This window comes from Boleophthalmus pectinirostris, unplaced genomic scaffold, assembly GCF_026225935.1.
Source record: "Boleophthalmus pectinirostris isolate CB_2022bp ecotype Guang Dong unplaced genomic scaffold, ASM2622593v1 HiC_scaffold_23, whole genome shotgun sequence".
Taxonomy (NCBI): domain Eukaryota; kingdom Metazoa; phylum Chordata; class Actinopteri; order Gobiiformes; family Gobiidae; genus Boleophthalmus; species Boleophthalmus pectinirostris.
Genome location: NW_026571207.1, coordinates 21016703 through 21040292, shown reverse-complemented (window position 1 = coordinate 21040292; position 23590 = coordinate 21016703). Strand labels below are relative to the sequence as shown.

Sequence of the window (23590 nt, the reverse complement as noted above, 5' to 3'; positions counted from 1 at the left end):
TAAATGCACGTAACTACATAACTGCTTGGTTTGAATAAAAGTTCAAAGATGAACTCAAACTATCTTGTACTTCTCACTTTGATGTATTGATCTGAGTTCCTCTAATGCCAAACTGGAGTGTGTGTGTATTTGTGCAGTTGACAGTTGTGTTGAAGGTGCGAGGTAATGACAGAGGAGCTGTGAGAAGATGCTATTGTCACACATATCTTGCTCACTGTCACATTTAAACAAACACAAAGCGGCTCTGGCTATCTTGTTTCCCTGGCACAGCAGCTGGTACACATTACTCCAGTCCAGGAATGAACAGAGTCTTCCAGCAACTGACAAATGACATCTCTGCTCAACTCAACTGTCAGTATTTCACAAGGACATGCTCACTCGACTGTTTCCTCTACTCCAAACTCCGTCAAACAACTTTTGCCAATAAAAAAGACCAACAGTTTAATCTTTAGTAAGTATTCAAGTCAGATTTTGTTTATTTTCTTGTTTGGATATGAACAATGTCTAATCTGAGTTTATAAAGTCATCCGAAACACAATTGAAGTTGTCAAGCTGAATTAAAAGTGTATTTGTCTCCCTGACGAGCTAAACTTGTGTCAGATCGCACTACAGCAGAAGGAGGGGAGTTAACAACACTGTTAAAATACTGTCATTTATCTTTGTAGCGTAAACTGTGAGGCTGTTTGTTGCTAGTTGTAGCTGTACTCATCCAAAGCAGCCTTCTTATCTTAGCATAACCAGCTGGAATGCATGGGAAAAGACTGAGATTTTTCTGGCCCTGTGCCTTAACTCACATTCGCAAGGTGCTTGTCTTTGAGTCAGTTGCGCTCATTGTATAGGGCAGAATAATATTGTCTGTCAACTGTGTATAGAGAAGTGAGGGTGTCTCTACAGTTGCAGTGTAATATGTTTTGGTTGGAGAGCTTTCCAACAACATCACAGCTATAGAGTTTAGGAATAAAACCCTTGTCAATAGAATACTTCATGCTTTTTTAATATTCTTGTTTTTTGGCTCTGAAATGTCTGTCTGCATAAAAATATTTATCCTGCATGGGTTCAGGAAAGTAATCATGTTTACTAAAAACAAGTTAGCTGGTTTCTGGGAGACAGGAGGAAAAAGGTGTGATTCTGGTCTAAGTCTGATGACCGAACATAGGCCAATTATTTTACAGAGCCTTTTCCTTTTGCTTCTCTTGTTTCAGGTTGCTCCCCAGTAAATCACTGTAATTTGCACTCACAGTATTGAGCCAGTCATCTGCGTTCTCATTTGTCACATCAAAAGGTCCACTTTTCTGTATCTTCCTTTTATACCATTATTGCCATCACCCACACTATATGCATTAGTTTGTTCTCAAAACAAAAGTTCATCATCCTGGGCTCTTTCTTCTTTGTGCCATTGTCTCTACACACACATCACTTCAAGCTTCACTAATAATTTCTTCCTAATATTACTGACCTTTCTTTGAATTCTTTTTGTAAATGGCAGCCAATGCAGCAAAAGCATAATTTTCTGGCGAGTGCTACATTATTGACACCTTAATAAACACATTCTACTACTCAGCTATTAAAACCTTGAACATTCAACTTGAAGCTGTACTATGTCACTATGTAGTTATAATCATACTTTATTCCTTATATTTTAAAAGGTCACCTCCTTTTTATAACCTGTGTTAAACATTATGAAGAGTGTGCAGTGGTGCAACTTCACTGCCCATCTACATTACAGAAATGCTGACTGACCTCTATAAGTTAAAGTGCTGGCCAGAACCCTCTACAAGACACAGTGCTCCAAGTATTTGCTGTTCACTGCATATTAAGATAAATGACACCAGGCATGACAACGCACACATCTGTCATGGCGCAAGAAGCCCAAAAGGTCACCCTAACCAAACGTGTTTATTATGGGACCAGATATGCAATCAGTCACGGACCACAGTGAAATCAGTTGTTTGCTTTTCTTTTCCTGTCACTTTACAAGGCGCTACATTAGGGTCTGTGTGTAGGGTAATTATTATATTTGACAGTACAACATAGATCTATTAATGGGATGATACATATTCTCAGCATATTTAGACTAGCTCTTCTGTCTGCTGTCTCACAGTTAGGACTTTGACTTTATATATTTCCTCCATATGGGCCATATATTGACAAGCACTTTTTCACCACATTCGCCCCCAGTACAGTGTGGTGCGGCAAGCCCCCCCCTGCAAACCTCATCAATCTGCTGTAGTGGGGTTGGTGGGTGTTTTGGCCCTTAGCCATGTGAGGGCCGGCCAAAAGTTTAGGCAGGTGTGAAAAATGAATGTCAAATAAAAGTGCCTTAATTATTACAGCCTGAAAGGTCGCTAATGGGTCAGGATGATTCATTTTGGAATGGGTCCTAGTTACTGTTTAAGACCATTAAAAGAACTATGATCAGTTAATAGAGCTGAGCAATTTGGGAAAAACACCTTACTGCATTTTTTTCTGAGAAGTATTGCGATGGTGATTAGATTAGGTCATTTATATACCTATAGCATATAAGATAACCTTTTTTTTTTTTTACCATTGTTTGTGATTCAATAGAGGTGTCATGACATGAACTATCTTAGGCTTTGTGAGAAACTATTGCAGGTTTCTCAACTAATCTATTATTTATGTCAGTGGCTCAGGTAATAAAACAGTTAGCTTTATGAATGACAAGGTTGTAGTAGGGATGCACTGATCCAGCTTTTTCAGTTCCAATTCCGATTTGAATACTATGGCTTGAAGTATTTACTGATGTGAACTAATACCAGAGCAGACTAAAAACCTCCTATATTTCCTTTAAACTGTAAACAAAAGAGATCTAAATGTGCTATGCAGCTGTTGTTTATCTCTGAGGTAATTACAGAATGGCCTTATATAAATAAAAGTTCAAATATTCTGATACTTTCTGAGCCAAGTATGGACAGTAGTTACATCAATTTATATGCCCATCTAGAATATTGGCTGAATCGACATTTGGAAGCCAATATCAGAGCCAGCAATTCTCCCAGTATTACTGCCTATATCTGATATCAGTATCAAATCGGTGCATGCCTACTTGATGGCACAATCCCAACTTCAACGATGTCCTTGGGGAAGACTCTTCACCTCTTCAACCTGTCTTTGGAATATGCTGATGCTCATTTGCTGCCATGTTTTGTCTGTCCCATGGCAGGAGTGGCTTGACATTCAGACTGGGTCACTAAAAAACATTATTATTGTATGTCCTCAGTTGTTCAGAGCCATGTTACAAATCGAACATGAAATCTGACTGAATCTACAGAGAGTGACATGAAGAAACATGAGTGATACTGCGCACTTCGGTCCTAAACCCAGCTTATAATGAGAAAAACCAACACATGCACGCAGACCTGTCTCAAAGCAAATCAGTGTGAATAATCTTGGAGATGTTCTTTTGCTCTCTGGTGCGCCACACATCAGCTGCACCTTGACAGACGAATCAGTCAATCTTACATCAGCCAAATCTCCACCTTCTTCTTCCTACAGGTGCACTCCGAGCCCACTCCCTCATCTCGATCTGTCCTGACATTTCACATGGCTTCACAATTTGCTTGCTGTCCATCAATGCGCGATTACTGAAGCGATTGTGCAAGAGGCGTCCATCAACTATTTAACCTCAGAGCTCATCACTCACAGCGGACATCCTTGAGACAGGGGGAAGCGTATTACACAACATTCGTCTGCTTGACACGTTTTGGCCCATTTTCCAAAACTGGCTGACTTAGAAATGCATGACAAGAATTGTTTATGCAAAAGAGATCTCCAGGCTCCACCACCAACTGTAGACAATGAAAGAATCTTAATTGTTCTTAATGAATATAAGAGTGAACGCTATAGTAAAATGCAGTTGTCAGGACTGCGGTATAGCTGCAATTAACCCTGTTAAAAGTCGTAGTTATTAGAGATTGACCGATATGCTTATGATTATTATTTAGAAATCAGAGCAACCAATGGCTGATAAGGTCTGCCAATATTTTTGATTGATTTGATTGATTTTTTATTTGTGTATTTTTTTTTCCAAATTATATAATTTAAATTTATTACACACTCAACCACTACCTGGTATTAATACAAACTGGATAAAAGAGCAGTGTAGTCACATTTTGTGCAGTGTTCTTTATAAGCTTTATGCATAGTCTTTAAGCAGCTCATTGGCCCAAACAGAATATCTTCCTCTCTTGGAGATTAGACGGTCAAAACGAAGCAAATATTGGTCCTATGTATTGGCCAACCGATATATCTGTCTGTTTCAGTTAGTTACATACTTGTCATATGTTACCAAAATTCAAACAAGATGATCAATTACTACTCTAAAGGTGCACTATGTAACTTTTTTGGTGGGAGGTCTGCTACGCGCTACAAGCAGGTGATACCAACAGGCCAACAATTAAAAAGTAAAGTGATTAAATGCAAGATAGATATTTTTAATGCCATACTGTGGAACATTCCAGACAAAGCAACAACATCTCTATGAAAACAAACAGATTGCAGACTCTCCACCAAATACGTTGCACAGTGCATATTTAAATAAACATACGCAGTCTTCAAGGACCTGCTGTACATACATGTCAATAGAATTCATTATAAGGATTCATCAAGGAGAAGCAATTGATAGAAATGATAAAGTAAACATAAAAATTATCTGTCTACTGCCATTGTTATGTTCCAAGTCCATGCTAATAAAAGCTTTGAAATTTTATCAGTTCAGGCTGGACTGCATTATTACTGCCGTACATGGAGGCCACAGTGTCTGCAGAGTGCACCTACTGAATGCACGATCTTGACCTGAATGCCTGAAGAAAAGAAAAATGGAGTGTGTGATTTCTTTCATACCTGGCAGTGCTTAAATATTAATGTCAAAGTAAGAAAGTGTATACACCTTCATATGGTCTAAAGGTGATGAAAAAGTAGAGTTCAGCTGGGCCATGTTTTGGTGCTTAGTTATCATTTTTCTCCCTAGTTCATCTTGAGTTTGGCTTTGTTTTTGTGTTTCCATGGCGCTGCCCACATATTTACTCTAGCTGCTGCCGTGAGAGTGGTGGACAGTGCGGATGGGATAGGAGCTGTGGGCAGGTTCACATCTGGACTCACACAATATGTTGAAAATACTGGACCTCTCCTTTGGGACAATGTTAAGGAGTGTAGAAAAGTAAGGAAGGAATTGCCTTGCTGGGGGTCATTCATGGAGCTTTTCCTTTATACATGCTGCTTGTTTTATGTCAGTGTGATTAGAGCAGCATTGTGTAACAGAGGGACGCAAACTGGACAGATAGTTTCCTCGAAGTTCTTATTCAATCTAGCAAAAATGTATGTATTTTCAAGCCTTGACTAGTTTTGACAGTAACCTTGGATTTGAAAGTTGAAAACGTCTTTTTAATTTGAAATTTTTTTCTAAAAATCTGTGCTTATTTGTTACAAGAAAATGTCAGCGTGTTCTTTCTTTGTTTATTGTTAAAAACTGTTTGTGGAACTCTCAAGGATCTCAAGCGCTGTGTAACCTGACTTTCCCTCTAAACATGATTATAATATTTACAACACCCTCACCTTGCTTTGTGCAGACAGCAGTCACAGCCATCCAAAGCTGTAGGTGTTTAGGCTAGACTGCCAAAACAAATTTACACTGCTCTGAGTCTGGAGAGAGAAAAGCGATTCCCTGTTGTCTGTAAGAGCCTAATGATGCGGATGCTTCTCAATGTTTCATGACAAACACATTAACTTGTTTGTCACTATTATTTATGGGTTATGCTGGGTCTTGGTGACAGTTTTAAAAGGAAATCTATTATCTAAAAAACAATTTTACAGCAAATTTTTTTTTCTTTCAAATTTGGCATCATTGTGTGAAAGGGCATGAATAATGAGAGGAACAAACTGAAGATCTTGTTTTATTGTTTTATTCTTCTTCTTCATAGATAGATAGATAAATACTTTATTGATCCCAAAGGAAATTCATTTTTTCCCCCAACAATGAAACATAAGAATAACAGCAGTAATTCATAATTTATGGCATCATGTCATTAGTGTTTATTTCAGACAATTACACATCCATAGAACATTAAAAAGACAACACATACTTACATACTACATCAACAGGAACTTTGAAGTCTGGATAAGGACATTTGTGAGCTATAAGGCCACTGAAAGATAGTTTCAACACTTAGTTAGTTTCCCTTTGAATTTAAGAATTATCTCGTAGTATCTTGATATTCTTGTCACCATAACAAATTTTGACATGTGGTATGTTGCTGCTGAAGAAAATATAGATGATAAACAATAACACTGAAAATAAATAGTACCACTGATACAATAACCCTAAAGATTATCTCAAAAAGAAAATTATAAAAGTATAATATTGTTCAAATTAGCTGCAATAAATAAGAAGCAGAATGAAACACTTAAATAGTTTGTATCTATAATGAGCATAGAAGTTATTTATTCAGTCTTCTTCAGAAAAACGTAAGTAGTACGATTTAGACTTAGATTTAGACAAAATAACAAGAGAGTGGTGCGCAATTATGTAAATGTATATGTACATGTAAAAATAAAAAATATAGTAATACAAATACAAACAGCTATATAAGATTTACAAAAAGTTCCCCTTTAGTACAAAGCAAAAGTCCCTTCGATAAATACTGACCTAAAAAAATTTAGTTCCATCTATTACTTGTATAGAAAGATAAGTTAATGTAGTAATTATCATGACAGAAATACATCTTGTTCCAGCCTTTTTCTCTTGTCACACTTTTCTGATCCACAGTGACGTCAGGTGGGGCGTAAGTCATGCTGAGACTATAAATCATAGATGTGGGTGTGTGACTTATAATTGCTAATAACATCCGGAGGGAGGAGTGGATTAGTAATAATATCTGACACACACTGGACATATTAACCCAGCCTTTGATGGTAAATGGCTGCATCTTCACAAATAGTTTTATATTTGAGTACAGGGTTAAACATGCACTGTAACTTTTTTGGATAGGGTCCACATGGAGTTATAAATACTTTGGTTTAAATTGTCCACAGTATGGTATTAAGCTAATCTGTCTTGCATTTCTTCAACTACAAGTGTTATTTATTGCTCAAAATTATCTTAAAAAACATCCACTCTTTCTGTGAGTGGGGTCACCTCTCCATAAATCTAACCTGTAATTTGGCTTGTAAGTCTCCATGGAGATTCTCAAGTGTATGGTGGTCATACTGTGGAACATTCTAGCCACATCTCCACGGAGGCAAGCAGGTGACATACTCTGCTGCAGACAAGTTACACAGTGCACCTTTAAATAGCTATGATTACTCTTGTCAGTGTTTTCACAGCACTACAGTCAATGTGTGTTTACAGTTGTAAATGTGTCATGATTAGTGACATCTTTAAAAAATGTTGTTTTATTCTGTGTTTTTTTGGGGGGGGTTTTTTTTTTTAGGTTTGGTGATTGGATTTTCTATAGCTCCACCCTCCCTTGACATCCCCAAAGACGACCTTGTGATTCCAGTTTATGAAACGCTCAGAATAACATGCAGGTATGTAAGCCCTGTTTTTAATGCAGATTGGTTCAATCAAGTGTGATGGTGCACTTGACAGATGCTTGAGAGATACTTGATAATTGGTTTAAGAGCTATTGAAATGTGTTGTTTTAAGCTGTTTATAGAAACTCATTTGTAAATTAGGGTTAAAGGATTTGGGGAAAAAGTGTAATTAGGCTACCGTTCACTGCCGATATTAAGAACACATCCAGAAGCTTAAAGGTTCTATATTACACAAGCCTGACTCTTGTGAGCTTTGAGCCATTAGAAGGTTGTTATCTCCTCAGAAACATACCTGGAGTTGTGTTTTATTTCATTCACACACGTTTGAGTAATCTTAGCTTATTAGTCTGTCTACATCTCCAAAGCTCAAAATGCTCTGTTAAACCTTGTCATGAAGTAGTTTTCAAGTTAACAGCTACCTTTTACCTAATTTAGTAGAAAACACAGTGGAGCACTTCCTGACTGTTTTCTGTTTTCTGAGAAGAACACAGCCTAAATATGCAGGACTTGTGTGTTAAACATGTGTGAATGAAAAAAAAACATAACTCCAGATATGTTTGTGATGAGGAAACAACCTCCTTATAACACAGATCAGAAAATAGCGTAATATGGGCCCTTTAATTTATCCTCTAAAATTCCATCGTCCATCCGACAGCAACATTTTCCTTTTATCATTCATGTCTCTGTTTTTCATTCATCTCACAACTGACAAAAAGTTTCTTGGCATGCATAACATTGTTGGAAAGCTTAAATTTCTATTCTTGCAAAAAAAACAACAACAAAAAAAACCCAAGATATCTCCTCCTTAAAAATTAAAAGTTGAAAACAAAGCCATCATTGTCTTAGTCTTAGCCTTTTATTAAAACAACCATCTTTTATTCTTGTGAAATCTTTGCTCAGCACTGCCAAGCCGTCACTCACTTCACTGTTTTCTTTGTGGTACTTAAGTCTGCTGTCTTTGGATGGATCCTGATTGTTTTGGACCCGTACGGCCTCTTCTGTTTTATATTTTTGCTAAGAGAGTCACTAATCTCACACGTAATTTTCTGTCATCACTATTTGGCGTGTCTGTAATGTGGACATTTAAACAGGGGGCAGGTGGTGAAAATGCAGCTCTCAGATTTCAGACAGTCAGACATTATGATTTTGCTGAAACTGCTGTGGGGTTCACATGGCAACCTGTAACTGAGTTTATATGATGGGTAATGGGCAGCGTCTGTCCCCTGCAGCCCATAATACCACCTCTACACAGGGACTTTTGCCATAAGCTTTCACATCATAAAAATGTCTATAAGCACTGTTACATCAGTCTGAGGGTTCACAGTCAAAAGGGCACAAGACATTTTTTTTTATTAAATTGAATTGTAAATGTCAAGCAAAAGCTAACGAAAAGCTCTATCCATTTCCAATGTGTTACAAAAATATTCTCAATGAGATGGTTTTGAAAATGCTTTGAAAAGAGTCTGTCAAAAGTGTACAAGTCAATTTACAAGGGATTCTAACATGTGGTTTGTAAATCAGATTTCACCTCTCTTGTAAAGTTACCATAATGTTACTTAAAGGTGTACTATGTGTTTCTGCTGCAAAGTCTGTCACCTGATTATCTCGTTGCCATATTTGGAACCTTTAAGGCCCTTTCTCCATAGCTGGTTTCTCCTCTGTATTGAACTCTTACTTACTCTTACATTGAGATTTATATTACCCCTCATCTCCCGTTGCTGTCTGTCTTTAAGTGTATATTTTTACATTTTCAACCACATGCAGAGGACAGCTTACCCTAGCGTGGGCATGGCCTGATCAGACACTGGTGGCACAGGAGTTGAATGTGCGGCAGGGGCAACAGCTGCCCTCCAGCGCCCCCCACAGGCAGAGGGGGGTGGTGGTCAGCGAGTGTGAAGGTCAGCCGGGGCGTCCCTACTGCAAGAGACTGGTCCTGAGGGGTGCCCAGGCCAAAGACACTGGGTACTACCGCTGCTACTACACCAACGTCAAAGCCATCATCGAAGGGACCACTGCTATCAGTGTGTATGTCTTCATCAGAGGTGAGTCAGCTCTCACTGGCGCAGTTACCATATATACTACCCATTACTCATTAATATAAGCAAAAACTGTGATTTACTGACTGTATTTGTTAAAAAAAATACTTCAATAGACTCACAGTACAGTTGATTCTGAAGGAAGCCTAAACATTACTTTATCATGAATTGTCTTGCTCCCTTTCCTTCCTTTAGGTCTTGTATTTTACAAATGGAAGCTGAGGTGAAGCATTAGCAATAAAATTTTAATGTCAAAATTAGTGAACAGATTTGTTCTGCCCTTTTTATTACATCTCTCGTCTGTAGGCAATCAAAGCTTCCACCGAAAACCCTTGTGAAACAAAGGTGTGCCGGTAGCTTTAAAGCATTGATTAGTCCCTTTTCCCAAGTCCATAGATCTACATAAAGCTGTCTCTTCTCAGTTTGACAGGAGACTCTATCCCAAGCACCAAACTTTGTTTATGTCTTCAGTATAAATGTCTCTGGGGAGGATAGAGCCATTTTCTAAATGCAACTTGTGAAACTACAAAGCTATTGATCTTCTGTCTTTGTGCAACCAGACTTTAATTTCTTTCTCAGCTTTATTGGAATCTTTATAAGACAGCCCCAAATCAAAACTGCTTTGTCTGATTATTACTTCAGTATCAAGGCAGCTATGATATTATTTCCAAAGTTAACTGTTCACTCAGCTGCATGACATCCTCCGAAGATTAATGCTTCACATTTGAGCTAAGTTTTGTTAATCCTACTCTGCTCATTTTGTCAATTTGTTTTTAAAGCTTTTCCACAGCAACACGTTTGGATATTAAAATATAATCCAACTTTTCTTTAGGGTTACGGTTAGAAGAATCACCATGTCTGCACTGGAAGCTTATCAGAGCAATGAGGGCTGTGGTTGTCATTAGGGTGAATCCTGCTGAACAGTTTATTCAAATGGACTGACTGATTATGTTTTTGACATGCTGCCAAAATAGTTTTCACACGTCACAGCGGGGGCCTAATCAGAAGGGAGCCCACTGGGTATATCAGAGCCTTTGTGTGGTGCGACTGGGGGGACACGTGCACTTAGTTGGACAGGACCTCTTTGGATTTTCCCTTTAGCGCTTAAACACAACACGCACACAACATGCACAACTCCCACAGACAATCTTGTGTCCCTGATGCGCCTCAGGCCTGATAGCTCCAATCCACTGCAAATTCTAATATTTCAGCTTTAGTGATTTATTGTGAGGAACTCAAATTGAAGAAGATTGTGTATTTTTCCTGTCACCTGTGTGTATTCAGACCACCTCCAGCTAGACATATTTGCTCTCTCTATGGATGCTATTGTTTGGTTTATAGCAGTTTGAAGTGATAGCTGGGAGAGTGGTGCTATAAGGAAAATACCAGGGGGCTTATCAATGGGGGAATAATAAATAAGAAGAGAAGCGAGCTGCTTGTATGTGAACATTCATCATTGGCTGCCTTACAAAAGTCAGTTATATTGACTGGGAGGCTGAAGATAAGCAGTTTTGTAATGGTCTGTGGGAATATCGTGTTCACAAGATAACAGCTGCAATGTGAATAGAAGGCACATTAGCTGCGATGCTTCCCATAGCCCAGCTGAGAGCGGCAGGTGATTGTGCAGAGGATAAAACACTGCTATGTTTTCAGCTGCAGATAGCTAGAACCAAATGCCACAGAAAGGATTAAACCAGGTCTGTCTACTTATGGGGCAGATGTCCAACAGCATTTGAAAACGATCTGCTGAGAGCTGTTTTTACGTGTTGTGATTATCACCATCATGTACTGAAATGGTTATGATCTGAGGCTCATTACAGGAGATATCTGGGGCTGAGTTCAGAGAATTGGTTTGGTTCAAGCCTCCACTGGCAGCACACATGGTCCACGAGCTGGTTTCTAACTCTATATTCTGTGTTCAGACCCAGAGCAACCCTTCCTGCTGAGAACCGGTCAAAACTCGGATCTGGAGACCTTATTAATCACCCGCCTCTCCACTCATGTCACTGTGCCATGTCTAGTGACCGTCCCCGATCTCAATGTGACTCTGCATGCGGTTTGTGTCCCTAACTCTTTGGTCACATGGCTCTTTTTGAGCTGAGCTCATCAGAAGATTGACAGAGCTATTATTGCTTTTTGTCTCTGTAGTATCCCACCCCTCTGGAGAAAGCTGACATGAAGTGGAACAACAAACTGGGATGGACTGTTCCCAGACATGTGGTAGACAACCCCTTGGTGATCGGAGTCATGTGTGTGGCCACACTGAATGGTAAAGACTACCAATCAGTCAACTACCTCATTCATACTGTTGGTGAGTAAACATTTATTGTGACTTTTCACCAAGCGTGATTGATTATTGCTGGAACTAAACCATTCTGCACAGGAGCACTGTTATTGTAATGTGTTATACATGTGTCTGTAGTCTGTAGTGTGAATGAGTGAAATGTGAAATGTTGGACCAGCCTCCCAAACTGCAAAACTAATTTACCTACAGGTACCAATAAAGCAACTTAACCTAACCTTTGCGTAAATGCTTATAAGCTATTTTAAGCCAAATTATTGAATAGTTATTTTTTATAAGAGACTTTTGTGGCCAGCTAGATGGAGTCATTTTGTCCAGTTTGTTTACTTTATTGTGCACCTTGAAAAATCTACTCAACCAGCAAGGACAAAACAACATAAAATTTCTTTGAAGCCAAATACAGGTTTCTCAGGGTCACAGTGCCCACACACCACTTTTTCTTCTCAGTCTTTACATAAAGGCTAAGCAAACTTCAGTGAACATGAACTGTAAGAAAAAGAAATGCCATGAAAAGTCACACTCATCCACACTCAGCATGAACAGTGCATTTCGTGTCATCCAGACATATATTTCACAGAGCACTGTAATTAAACCATGCAGTGAACAGCAGCCTGGACAACACTTCAGTAACTTTATGAGAAAATGACATGTTTTTTGGGTGGGCCACAGAGGCTAGCACAGTGGGATTTCTCTGCAGGCTCCAGGTGTGTTCAAGTCATGCACATTGACTTTAAAGAATTCCCAGAGGTGACAAGGGCATTTGTCACAAAGTCTGTCCTTTCTATCCTTGCAGTGCTCTTGATCTGTGACCCACCATTACACCATACCATACATGGCGCAATCATCAGTATGTGACAAAAATTCAATGAACAGATAGAGCTATGTCATACAAACAAGAATAATTTGTTTTTATGTCTTTATTCTTATTTATAAAGGAGACTATTTTGGCTCCCATAGTCTAAAAACTAGCTGAGCAAAAAAATTGTTAAACTAATTATGCTTACAGTGTTTAAAAAATATATAAAAGTAAACATTTTTATCTGTAATCTGTGCTTTTTTCTACAGCAGAGACATTTACACACCAAAATATTATATTAAACAAAACGATTCAAATATGGATCGCTTATGCCACCATATCTTTAGTGTAAACCGAGGGGAAATGCTGTATGTAGAAGTAGCCATATTGTGAAACATTTCTGGTTTAGCAGGAACATCCACCTGCTTGGCTCCATGTGGATGTTCCTGGTGTAGCAGGAACATCCACATGGAGACCAGCAGGTTGTGTTTTTCAGAATGCACAAGGAAAGTAAATGTCAGCTATATCTAATTAGCAGATAAAGAGACACTTTTTACATAGAAGTTAATGAAGTAATTACAGCCATCAGTGACAGGTTAAAGGACTGCTTCCATTAAGTAATTTCCTCATAAATACAACTCTCTTTTAATACTATTGTCTGAGTTATTAAAGCAATAAAGTTAAAAGAATAGACAAAAACAGCAGACAGGGGTATCAGGGCATAATTAGGAGCTATATAAATGGTTGAACTGGTGCCTTAAGGCGCAGTCAAATTGCTATTGAACTTTAAAGGACTTTGTGCGTGCTCTTTTGTCGCTTGTGTGTGAGATCGTTTACTTCTCACTTTGGAGCGAAACTTATACTCAGTGCTGCCAGGCCAAAAGTAACAGCCGCATCACTCAGAGAAGAAAGGGGAGAGAGTAAGAAGCTAATGGACCATTTAAACTATCAGACAATCACAGCTTGCCACCAAGACACTGCGGAGGAACATGTTTTTCAAGAAAAGAGACACATGGCAGCCACTATTCAATGCTTTTAAACTGTTATCTGAAATCACCCCTTCACCACGTCCCCCCCCTTTAATTTCCTCCTCTGATGTACAGCCACACGGAAGAGGAAATGGAGCGATGGTCGGCTCATAGTGGTTTCCCAGGTCCATATTTCCTGTAGTGTTGGGCGGAAGGAAAAAGTTCTGACCATGTCATTGTGACCTTTTCTACTGTCCCCTTAACTCTCATTTTGTCCTCTCCCTTTTCACCCGGGACAGGAAGTCATGTTTACGACGTCAAGCTGTTTCCTGAGGACCCCGTGGAGCTGATGGTGGGGGAGACACTTACCTTAAACTGTACTGCCCTGGTCGAGTTCAACACTGGGGTCGACATCAAGTGGACATACCCTGGGGCAGAGGTAGTCCCACTGACAGCTAACAGTATTCATCATGCAATTATTTGGAAATAATTATAAATATTTAAAAAAATATTAGTTTTAGGTTAAGTAGTTTTGACTAGTTGAAATTATTTTACTTTTCAGACCTTCTTTGACTTGGTAATACAATTAACACAATTCTGCTATGAATGATAAGAACTCTCGTTCTTTACCCAACAGCTTTAACTAAGGCACTCATCTAATTTAGCAGCTTTAAACATGAATCAGACATGACTAATATGACATTATAAAATATTACAGGGGAAAATTACATGATTACAATTACGATTCACAAAACTGTGATTATGATTTCCATAATTCCATTATTGAGCAGTCTTAATTTATGACTAATTATCTCCTAGAGGATGACTTTACTTTGCAAATAAATGATGTTAAAAATGTGCACATATATATATATATATATATATATATATATATATATATATATATATATATATATATATATATACATTAGGGGTGTCAAATTATTGCGTTAATTGCGATTAATTTATTACAGTCATATTTTAGCGCGTTATGTTTTTTAATCGCGTTAATCTCATTTTTAATCTCTAACTTTACTGTTTCTGTATGCGAGTTGCTTTATTATAAAATCTGTTTTTATGTGTTGTTGGGACAACAACACACACAAAAAAACACATTTATACATTTTTTTTTTCGGTAATTCCACTCATTGCCGGAAACCCACACAAAACGCGCGCAGTAAGAGCGATGTAAACGTCATGTTAACGTTGGCGGCGTCAGTCGCACAATGGACGAGGTCGAAGAGCCAGTAGAACAGAGGCAGCAGTGCACAGGTAAAAACACATTCGTGTCTTGGAAATTATTCTCCCGATGTGAGATATAAAAGAAAATAACAAATATAATATCGCCTGAAAACAACCTGCATAGGCTCATGATGTCTGCACTACTGTCCTATAGTGACCTGCCACATGAGGGGACACGCACACAAACACACACAAACACACACACACACACAAACAAACACACACACACACAAACAAACACACACCTTCATCATCGTCATTAACCTGAGAACGCGCGGACCACGTTTCCTTCCGTAGACACTGTGCGGACACCACTGTCCTCCCGTGAGCCGCGTGTGGACTGTGTTTTCTCGCGTACGCTGCGTAAACCGCGCTTCCTCCTGTGCGCCTCTAATCCAGAACTAACACCAAGACTAAAACCAGGACTAAACCAGGTCTAAACCAGGACTAAACCAGGACTAAAACCAGAACTAAAACCAGGTCTAAACCTGGACTAAACCAGGACTAAACCAGAACTAAAACCAGGACTAAACCAGGTCTAAACCAGGACTAAACCAGGTCTAAACCAGGACTAAACCAGGACTAAATCAGGACTAAACCAGGTCTAAACCAGGACTAAACCAGAACTAAACCAGAACTAAAACCAGAACTAAAACCAGGTCTAAACCTGGACTAAACCAGGACTAAACCAGAACTAAAACCAGAACTAAAACCAGGTCTAAACCAGGACTAAACCAGGACTAAACCAGAACTAAAACCAGGTCTAAACCAGGACTAAACCAGGACTAAACCAGGTCTAAACCAGGACTAAACCAGGACTAAATCAGGACTAAACCAGGTCTAAACCAGGACTAAACCAGAACTAAATCCAGAACTAAAACCAGAACTAAAACCAGGTCTAAACCAGGACTAAACCAGGAATAAACCAGAACTAAAACCAGAACTAAAACCAGAATTAAAACCAGGTCTAAACCAGGACTAAACCAGAACTAAAACCAGGTCTAAACCAGGACTAAACCAGAACTAAACCAGAACTAAAACCAGGTCTAAACCAGAACTAAACCAGGACTAAAACCAGAACTAAAACCAGAACTAAAACCAGGTCTAAACCAGGACTAAACCAGGACTAAACCAGAACTAAAACCAGAACTAAAACCAGGTCTAAACCTGGACTAAACCAGGACTAAACCAGAACTAAAACCAGAACTAAAACCAGGTCTAAACCAGGACTAAACCAGGACTAAACCAGAACTAAAACCAGAACTAAAACCAGGTCTAAACCAGGACTAAACCAGAACTAACACCAGGACTAAAACCAGGTCTAAACCAGAACTAAACCAGGACTAAACCAGGACTAAACCAGAACTAAAACCAGAACTAAAACCAGGTCTAAACCAGGACTAAACCAGAACTAAACCAGGACTAAACCAGAACTAACACCAGGACTAAAACCAGGATTAATCCATTCCAGGACTAAACTAGGACTAAAATAGGACTAAAGCAGGTCTAAACCAGGACTAAAACCAGTGATATCATATATAAAGCATTTCTCTATCAATAATATTTTTAATATGGTTAAGGAAAGATCTTTTTATTGTCTTTAAGTAGACAAAAGTTATTATGTTCAGATTTCCTCGTCTTTGCTACTTTACAGCAAACAGTTTCTTATTCATGGAGACTTGGGCTCAACAGCCAATTTGGAGAGATTTGTTAAACAATAAATGACTTTATAAAGTCACTTTTTTAAATCTATATCAGTCTTTTGATCTGCCACAATAATGTAATAATGAATTTAAATGAAAATACCTCAAATTGAAGGCTTTTCTCTGCAATTTTTAGGTGAGATTAAAATGAGATTAATCAGATTAATTAATTACAGATAATAATTAATTAATCTCTCAATTTTTTTTATCGCATGACAGCACTAATATATATATATATAAAATTTATTTATTTTATTCTTTTTTTATACATTGTATAAAAAACATGATAATAACTTCTTCCCCTCTCCAGTCAACCAGTGTGCCGTTCATCCATCCGTACAGAGAAATCTTATCTCACGCCACAGAAGCTGCCAGCATCCTGACCATCCCCAGTGTGAATATGTCTGACACTGGAACATACAGCTGTAATGTCACCAGCATGGACTCCAGTCACACACAGCTCCTGCATGTCACAGTGCACGGTAAGGGCACATGCTCAACATGTTTGGAGACACAATTTGGTTGCTGGGTGGCAGGGATGCACAGTAGCACTGGTTAGTTACCATGGCATCTCTCTGTGTCTGTGTGATAAATTGCCCATAATGAGTTAATATAAACATAAACTGTTGAGTGCGTACAGCCATTGCTCTACACCAGTTATTGATCCATCTTGTATTGATTGTACAATGAGATGAGATTGTTTCTGTAAGTGTTGGTACAGACTCTAGTGACATGGTCCAAATATATGGCATTAACCTTGTATTTATTCAGTTTCAGGTGTTTTTATTAAAACATACATTGCATTCTGACTTTGGATGAGCTTGCCTCTCCACAGATCTAACCTATTTTTGTCTAGTTTAATGCTATACTGTGGAACATTTTAGGCAGAGCATTAACATCTTCATGAAGACAAGAAGGGGCAGACCCTCCCCTAGACACATTACATAGTGCACAGTGTATGTTTTTAGTTTATATTGAGTAACTGATTCTATTCAAACAATGTACTGTTATAACAAACTGAGACAGCCACAAACAAACAATGCACTGTGCTACTGCTATTGTACTGACAGTAAGTAAGAAAATTTTGAAGTTTCAACAAGCAGTTTAAAAGCATGTGTCTTGTCTAACCAAGTGTTTATTTTGCAGAAAAACCATTTATCATCCTTGGCTACAGAAATGGTCCTGTTGTTGAGGTAACTGCTGGTCAGAAGTCTGTAAAGATAAATGTGAACGTATCTGCTTACCCCACCCCTGAAACAAAGTGGTAAGATTTTGTGTTAAATGCTACGTATGAACATTCACTAATCACAAGCTTGAGCAGCAATTATTTTGCTGATTTTTGTGTCCAGGTATAAAGATGGAAAATTGATAAACCAGCGCCCTGAGTTCAAGATAAAGAGGATAAGGATGCACCCAAAACATGTGTTGGAGATTAGAGATGTGTGTCGAGAGGATGCAGGACTCTACACAGTGGTGCTGAGGAACAGTGCAGCTGGATTGGAGCAAAGACTCAATATTACACTAGTTGTCAATGGTAAGTACTTCCTTTAGTATCTGTTAGATGACATATCTGACTAGAACTACTACTACTATTTCTCCTCAGTCTCTTTTTATGGCAAAATATTTCCTTTTCCTTACTCTTGCTGTGGGTTTACATGTTACATGTTTTTACATGTCTAGTTTACATAGTCATAAGGTGATCAGATCGTTCATTCAAGGGTATATGACATATTACTGTAATAATCATAGACTTTATATATAAATTGACATAGCTAACCCGCAAGCCGCAGGTACGCTTCTGACTCCAAAGACTCTGGTCCCAATTGGCTTTACATAAAAAAAAAGTCACCTTTCTCTCTGTAACTGCTACAGGAAGCCTTGTCATTTTAACCTTAAAATGTTTGTATTAACCCGCTCTACATAAACTTGGTGTTATTTTGCTATTTTATCCATAAATAAATTCCTATTCCTAATATGGAACTCGACTCCAAATTTGCTCCTATAAATACTAGCCTCATGAACTTCGTTTGACTGGATGCGTGACGTCACACTCCCTTAGTCCACGTTAGTCTATGGTAATAATGTTAGTTAGTGTTAGTAACTGTTTAACTGAGGGAAAGGAAGACAAAAATGTCTATTGGTAATTTGCAGATTTAGTGACCAGTAATCCTAACCCTAACAGAGTAACTGACCACCGTTACTGTTGTTTTTGATTTAAGGGTCTAATAAAGTGTTTTGGATATTGAAAATTTTTATTATATTTTGGAATATGAAAATGACAGATGATAAGAGAATCTGTATTTGTTTGTTGTGTTGCAAAGGCAAAGTACAAAAGTGCATAGAAAAGAAAAAGCAAATTCAGCACAATAATACAGTCTAGTATTCTTGCTCCTGACTTCATATGAAAGAGGGACATTATGAACCATTTTGCAGTCTGAAAAGAGACCAGTAATGTTTCTTTCCAGTTGTCCCTCAGATCCACGAGAAAGAGGTGGCAGAGCCGTCCAGCCCGTACCCCAGCGGCAGCAGTCATGTCCTCACCTGCACCGCCTTCGGGCTCCCTACTCCCTCTGTGACCTGGCACTGGAGAGACTGGGGCCCCTGTGTCCTCAACAGCTCCAGCACAATGTAAGGGCACTCACTCAAAGCTATTTCAAGTACGCCAAGGTTGTTAAAGTCATGTCCACAGCTGTTTTAATGTGTTTTTTCCTTGGATACTTGTACACTAATGGTTCAAGTTCTTATATAAAACATTTGTGAGAGGAAGGCATTTCCAGAGTTGTTTCAGGGCAGTGCATTTTGTCTGTTACGTGGTATCTGTGTCATAATTATATTTAAAACAGGCAAGCTACAAACAGGCTCTTTATTTTGGAGTTTTGAGATTTAGTAGCTGTGAAGTGAAGTTATATATAAATTATTGTTTTAGTATTATTTGGGTAACACCAATACTTAGCCTTATTAAAGCATGAAGAACATCAGACATAATTTATAATCAACAAATTGTTGTTGTTTTTTAAGAAGGATAGAAGCACTTACACTTAATAACTACTTAATTAATACCCAACCCCTTAATTAGTTGCTAAACCTGAATCATTCTTAATAAACATCATTATTAAGTCTTAATGCTTTATTAAGGTTTTGAGGTCTTGATATCGCTCTGAACAGATGGTTCACAGTAAAAAACTAAAACTAAACTAAACTAAACTAAAAACGTATGGCTCTATTTAACAGATAATTGGATAATTATTGTAATTTTCACACAAAAAAAAGAAATGCTTTATTATATTCTAGTGTGTCTTTAATTTAAATGCAGTCACTTTTTAATTTGAGACTTAAAAGACATGTGATTTTCCACATTATTTTTGACATGCTCCTGTAGTTCCCAATGATTCTCAAGTGATTACATCTTATGCCAGTCCTGTATTGATCAGGACAGTGTTTTGTAGAAGATGCCAGACTTCAGTAGTTGCACGAGCACGAGTTGTGAGACACATGAAGCAAGTGGGAACACAATTATGAGAAGAGGTCAGTGTGTGAAATTACCTGTTGTGAATAAGTGGATAAGAACAGTCAAGATTTGCAGATTACAGAAAATATGTATATAAGTTGAAGGTTGTAGGCAAATGTTCCTTTTGGGCTACCATCTATGAGTGCTCAAATCACATCTTGGCTTCTTCTTCATTGATTCCTTATCATGCTGTGGAGGCTAGGAAATACTAGACGGTGGGATGTAGGCAATTCTGCTATGAAATACACAGCAACCTGGGTTATGTGCTCTGAAATAGACCTCTGGAGTACTGGATTTGTAGTACATTTCCATTACATTCACATATACACACAGAGGTTATTGCTAGGGATGGCGATGACTAATTTTTCATCAGAATGCACTACCATGGTGTTATATAGTGGCCCCTAGTAAGGCTTATACACAATGGTTTAATTGTGCTCCTTTCCCATGTTCCGCGCCATTGTGATCATATTCATTCATTCATTCATTCGTATCCATCTACTGTGCAGCTAACTCTTTTATTCTTTCCCCAAGGCGTATTCTCCAAAGTTAGTTTTTTTGCTGTTGACCTTTGAAGAGACTACAGAAAATGAATACAAGCCAGGCTCCATTAAAAATAGTTATTATTCCTATAACACCCTGAAACAGCGGTTAATACAATAAAACTGTTGCATAGACCTCAAAGGTTTTTGTTACTTTATTTTGTGTGGAGCACTACCAAGGGCAAGCAAATACAATATATTTTTTTTTAAAAACATGAAGACAAGAGCTGCTAAGGGATCATTTTACACTGTTTAACATCTGCCTCTCCTTTACTTTAGTAGTCGTGCTGCTTGTCATTTAAAACCAATATCCTGGTAATGGTGTTTGACAGGAGACTGCTAAACCGATTTTTATGTTTGTTTAGACAACATTTAATATGTCTCTCTGAGGCAACACAATTAATATTTGTTTTAGCAAAGTAAAATGTAGACTGCATTTTTATTATAACATTTATCCCAGTAGTTTGTTTATGGTTGTCTCATAAAATGCATTTATTTCATAACATCTTTTCCAACTGCTAACTTCCAAGGCTCAAAGGTTAGTTCAATGAGTGCTGTTAATATTCTAATAAAACATAACTTATCAATAATTAAAATATCCCTGACAGAGTACAGACACATAAATCAGTACACTGTCCACATGCACAGTGTTTTTATGAGGTACATGTCATTATGGATGGAACCAAGCAGGGTTCTTTGAATATGTGGCTTTTCTTTATTCAGACGTTTGAACTTGATCCTCTAAGGCCTGTGAGATGACCGAGACCCCACCTGCTGCTAATGCAAGGCTGAGTCTTCAAAACCAAACTCAAAAGGAAAATCTTATTTCATGTTTCATTAGTTCTGCTGTGATGTTGGCACTATGGCTCTTCATAATAGAAATTGACTCTGTGGTTATTTCCATTAGTCCCCAACACTCTAAGCATAATTGTCTTGGGTGTTGGATGAGAGCTGCTGGGTTGGATATGAAATAAAGAATGAGAAGCTAGTTTGTGAATTGGGAAAAAAAAGTATAATAAAAACTCAGTATGTCTGATTTGAAGTGCTTGTGAAATTCTGCAGCTAGTCTCTCTTGTGCTGTGCATGTCAATGGGGGTACTACATGTCAGTGATGTGTCCATGTGTCTCCAGGGGGCTCACAGACAGCAGCGGCCACAGCGACAGGACCACCAACTGTCACAACTGGCAGGACGTTATCCCCCAAAATACAGGCAATCAGATCGAGGCCATTGAAACATCTATTGAAGTTGTTGATGGCAGGCAAAAGGTTTATCAAATATTCTTTTTCATTTTTATATTTATGACACATTTTCCAAAAACCTTTTCTTTATTAAATATCCATAACGAATCATGTTGAATTTAAATGTGTTTTAAACTAGCAGTGGTCTCATGTTGAAAATTAATTTCATGAGTTTTAGTGGTAGTTTATGTAACACAATCATTTTATAAGATATAAACAGCTTGATCCACAATATTTCTTGTAGTGCAAAACATCAGTATTACCCACTAAATATTCCAAAATATTTAGGTCAACTGTTTCTGTATTTTTTATGTGATTATTCCAAATCATGCCCGTAAGCGCCATAACATTGTCAGTCAAGATTGTTTTCAGTAGAAATATTTAGAGCAGCCTTCCGCCGCAGACTTCCTGTACAGCCTGCTTATAAACACTTATTGTACATTTATCAAACTCAAGATGGGGAGGAAACATAACTGAACACATCCCTGTGTTTTTCAGTCTCACCTGAGTGGCTGTGCTTCTTGTTAGCCTGTCAGAGCAAAATCTGGGTCAAGCCAACTCACTGTGGATTACAAGAATGTTCCAAGCAGCCATGTTTGTTTTTTGTCAGATACTTATATGTATTTTATCAAATTTCTCTCACCTTGCAGATTGTCAGCAGGCTGCATATTCAAAATGCCACTGTTTCAGTCATGTACAAATGCACAGCTGAGAACAAAGTGGGCCAAGATGAGCGCCTCATCTACTTCTATGTGACCAGTGAGTACAGCTCAAGGACTGTAAGCTGTTAAACCCACTGACTGTTGTTGCTGACGTGATCCACTCCTTATACTGTATTAGCTTAATCTTCAAGAATTTCTGAGTAAAAGTTACCATTACTTTCCTCTTTCCTGCTTTGATATCAAATAGTAAGTTTCACATGGTCAATATTAAACATTAGTTTGATGTTTTAAAATCATCGTTGATAATATAAGCATGTGCTACAGGGCCATACTGGAAGAGTCTGAAAGGATCTTTTCCATATTTGCCTGTGTTTACATTATATAAATTACAGAAATAAAAATAGCCAACATTTGCATTAATTTATGCCAGTACTTTGAAGTATGCCCGATACTTTGTCTTGACCCTTATGTCTTCCATCCATAGCCATCCCTGAAGGCTTTAGTGTGAGTGTGTTACCCTCTGAGGGCCCTCAGGAGCAGGACCGCGTGTCTCTGTGCTGCAGCGCTGATAACTACACGTATGAGCGGTTGCAGTGGTACCGCCTCCACCCCCAGGCCCTCCCACAGGAGCTGGAGTGCCGGAGCGTGCATCTCTACGCAGAAATGCTCCATGGGCAGCTCTCTTTTCAGGCAGAGTCCAACAGCTGGGTCCTTGACCACACCATTGCCTCCATCCAGCTACGGGACGAGGGCCATTACGTCTGTGAAGCTCAGAGCCGGCGCACCGGAGACAAGCAGTGCCTGTTTAGATACATCTCTGTAAAAGGTGAAAGTCAAAAGAACAAGGGAGTAGAAACTAATGATAGCAGGAACACAGCCCCTCACAGTGCATCCACAGGTCTACTCCTTGTTGTTCTTCAAAAATAACAGAAGTAAAAATATATGTACTTACAAACACGGCCTACACAGCTACCTCATATTCATTCCTTGGGTTAGATTGCATCAACATGTAGTGACAGAAAACAGGGCTACAGGGTGCTGGA

General features: G+C 38.4%; 1 protein-coding gene across 1 annotated transcript in view; it reads left to right on the top strand.

Annotated features, from left to right (window-relative positions):
* The first annotated feature begins 7035 nt into the window (after nt 1-7035).
* The window catches only part of flt4 (fms related receptor tyrosine kinase 4), a 26284-nt gene continuing 9729 nt past the window's right edge, over nt 7036-23590 (top strand). Inside the window, exons 1-13 of the mRNA XM_055159029.1 lie at nt 7036-7261; nt 7446-7542; nt 9313-9590; nt 11507-11640; nt 11733-11895; nt 13950-14089; nt 16906-17077; nt 17742-17859; nt 17945-18129; nt 19061-19223; nt 21777-21912; nt 22536-22644; nt 23032-23373. Of these exons, the coding sequence (XP_055015004.1) occupies nt 7192-7261; nt 7446-7542; nt 9313-9590; nt 11507-11640; nt 11733-11895; nt 13950-14089; nt 16906-17077; nt 17742-17859; nt 17945-18129; nt 19061-19223; nt 21777-21912; nt 22536-22644; nt 23032-23373 (2107 nt within the window). The 5' untranslated portion in view covers nt 7036-7191. The remainder of the gene's footprint in view (nt 7262-7445; nt 7543-9312; nt 9591-11506; nt 11641-11732; nt 11896-13949; nt 14090-16905; nt 17078-17741; nt 17860-17944; nt 18130-19060; nt 19224-21776; nt 21913-22535; nt 22645-23031; nt 23374-23590) is intronic.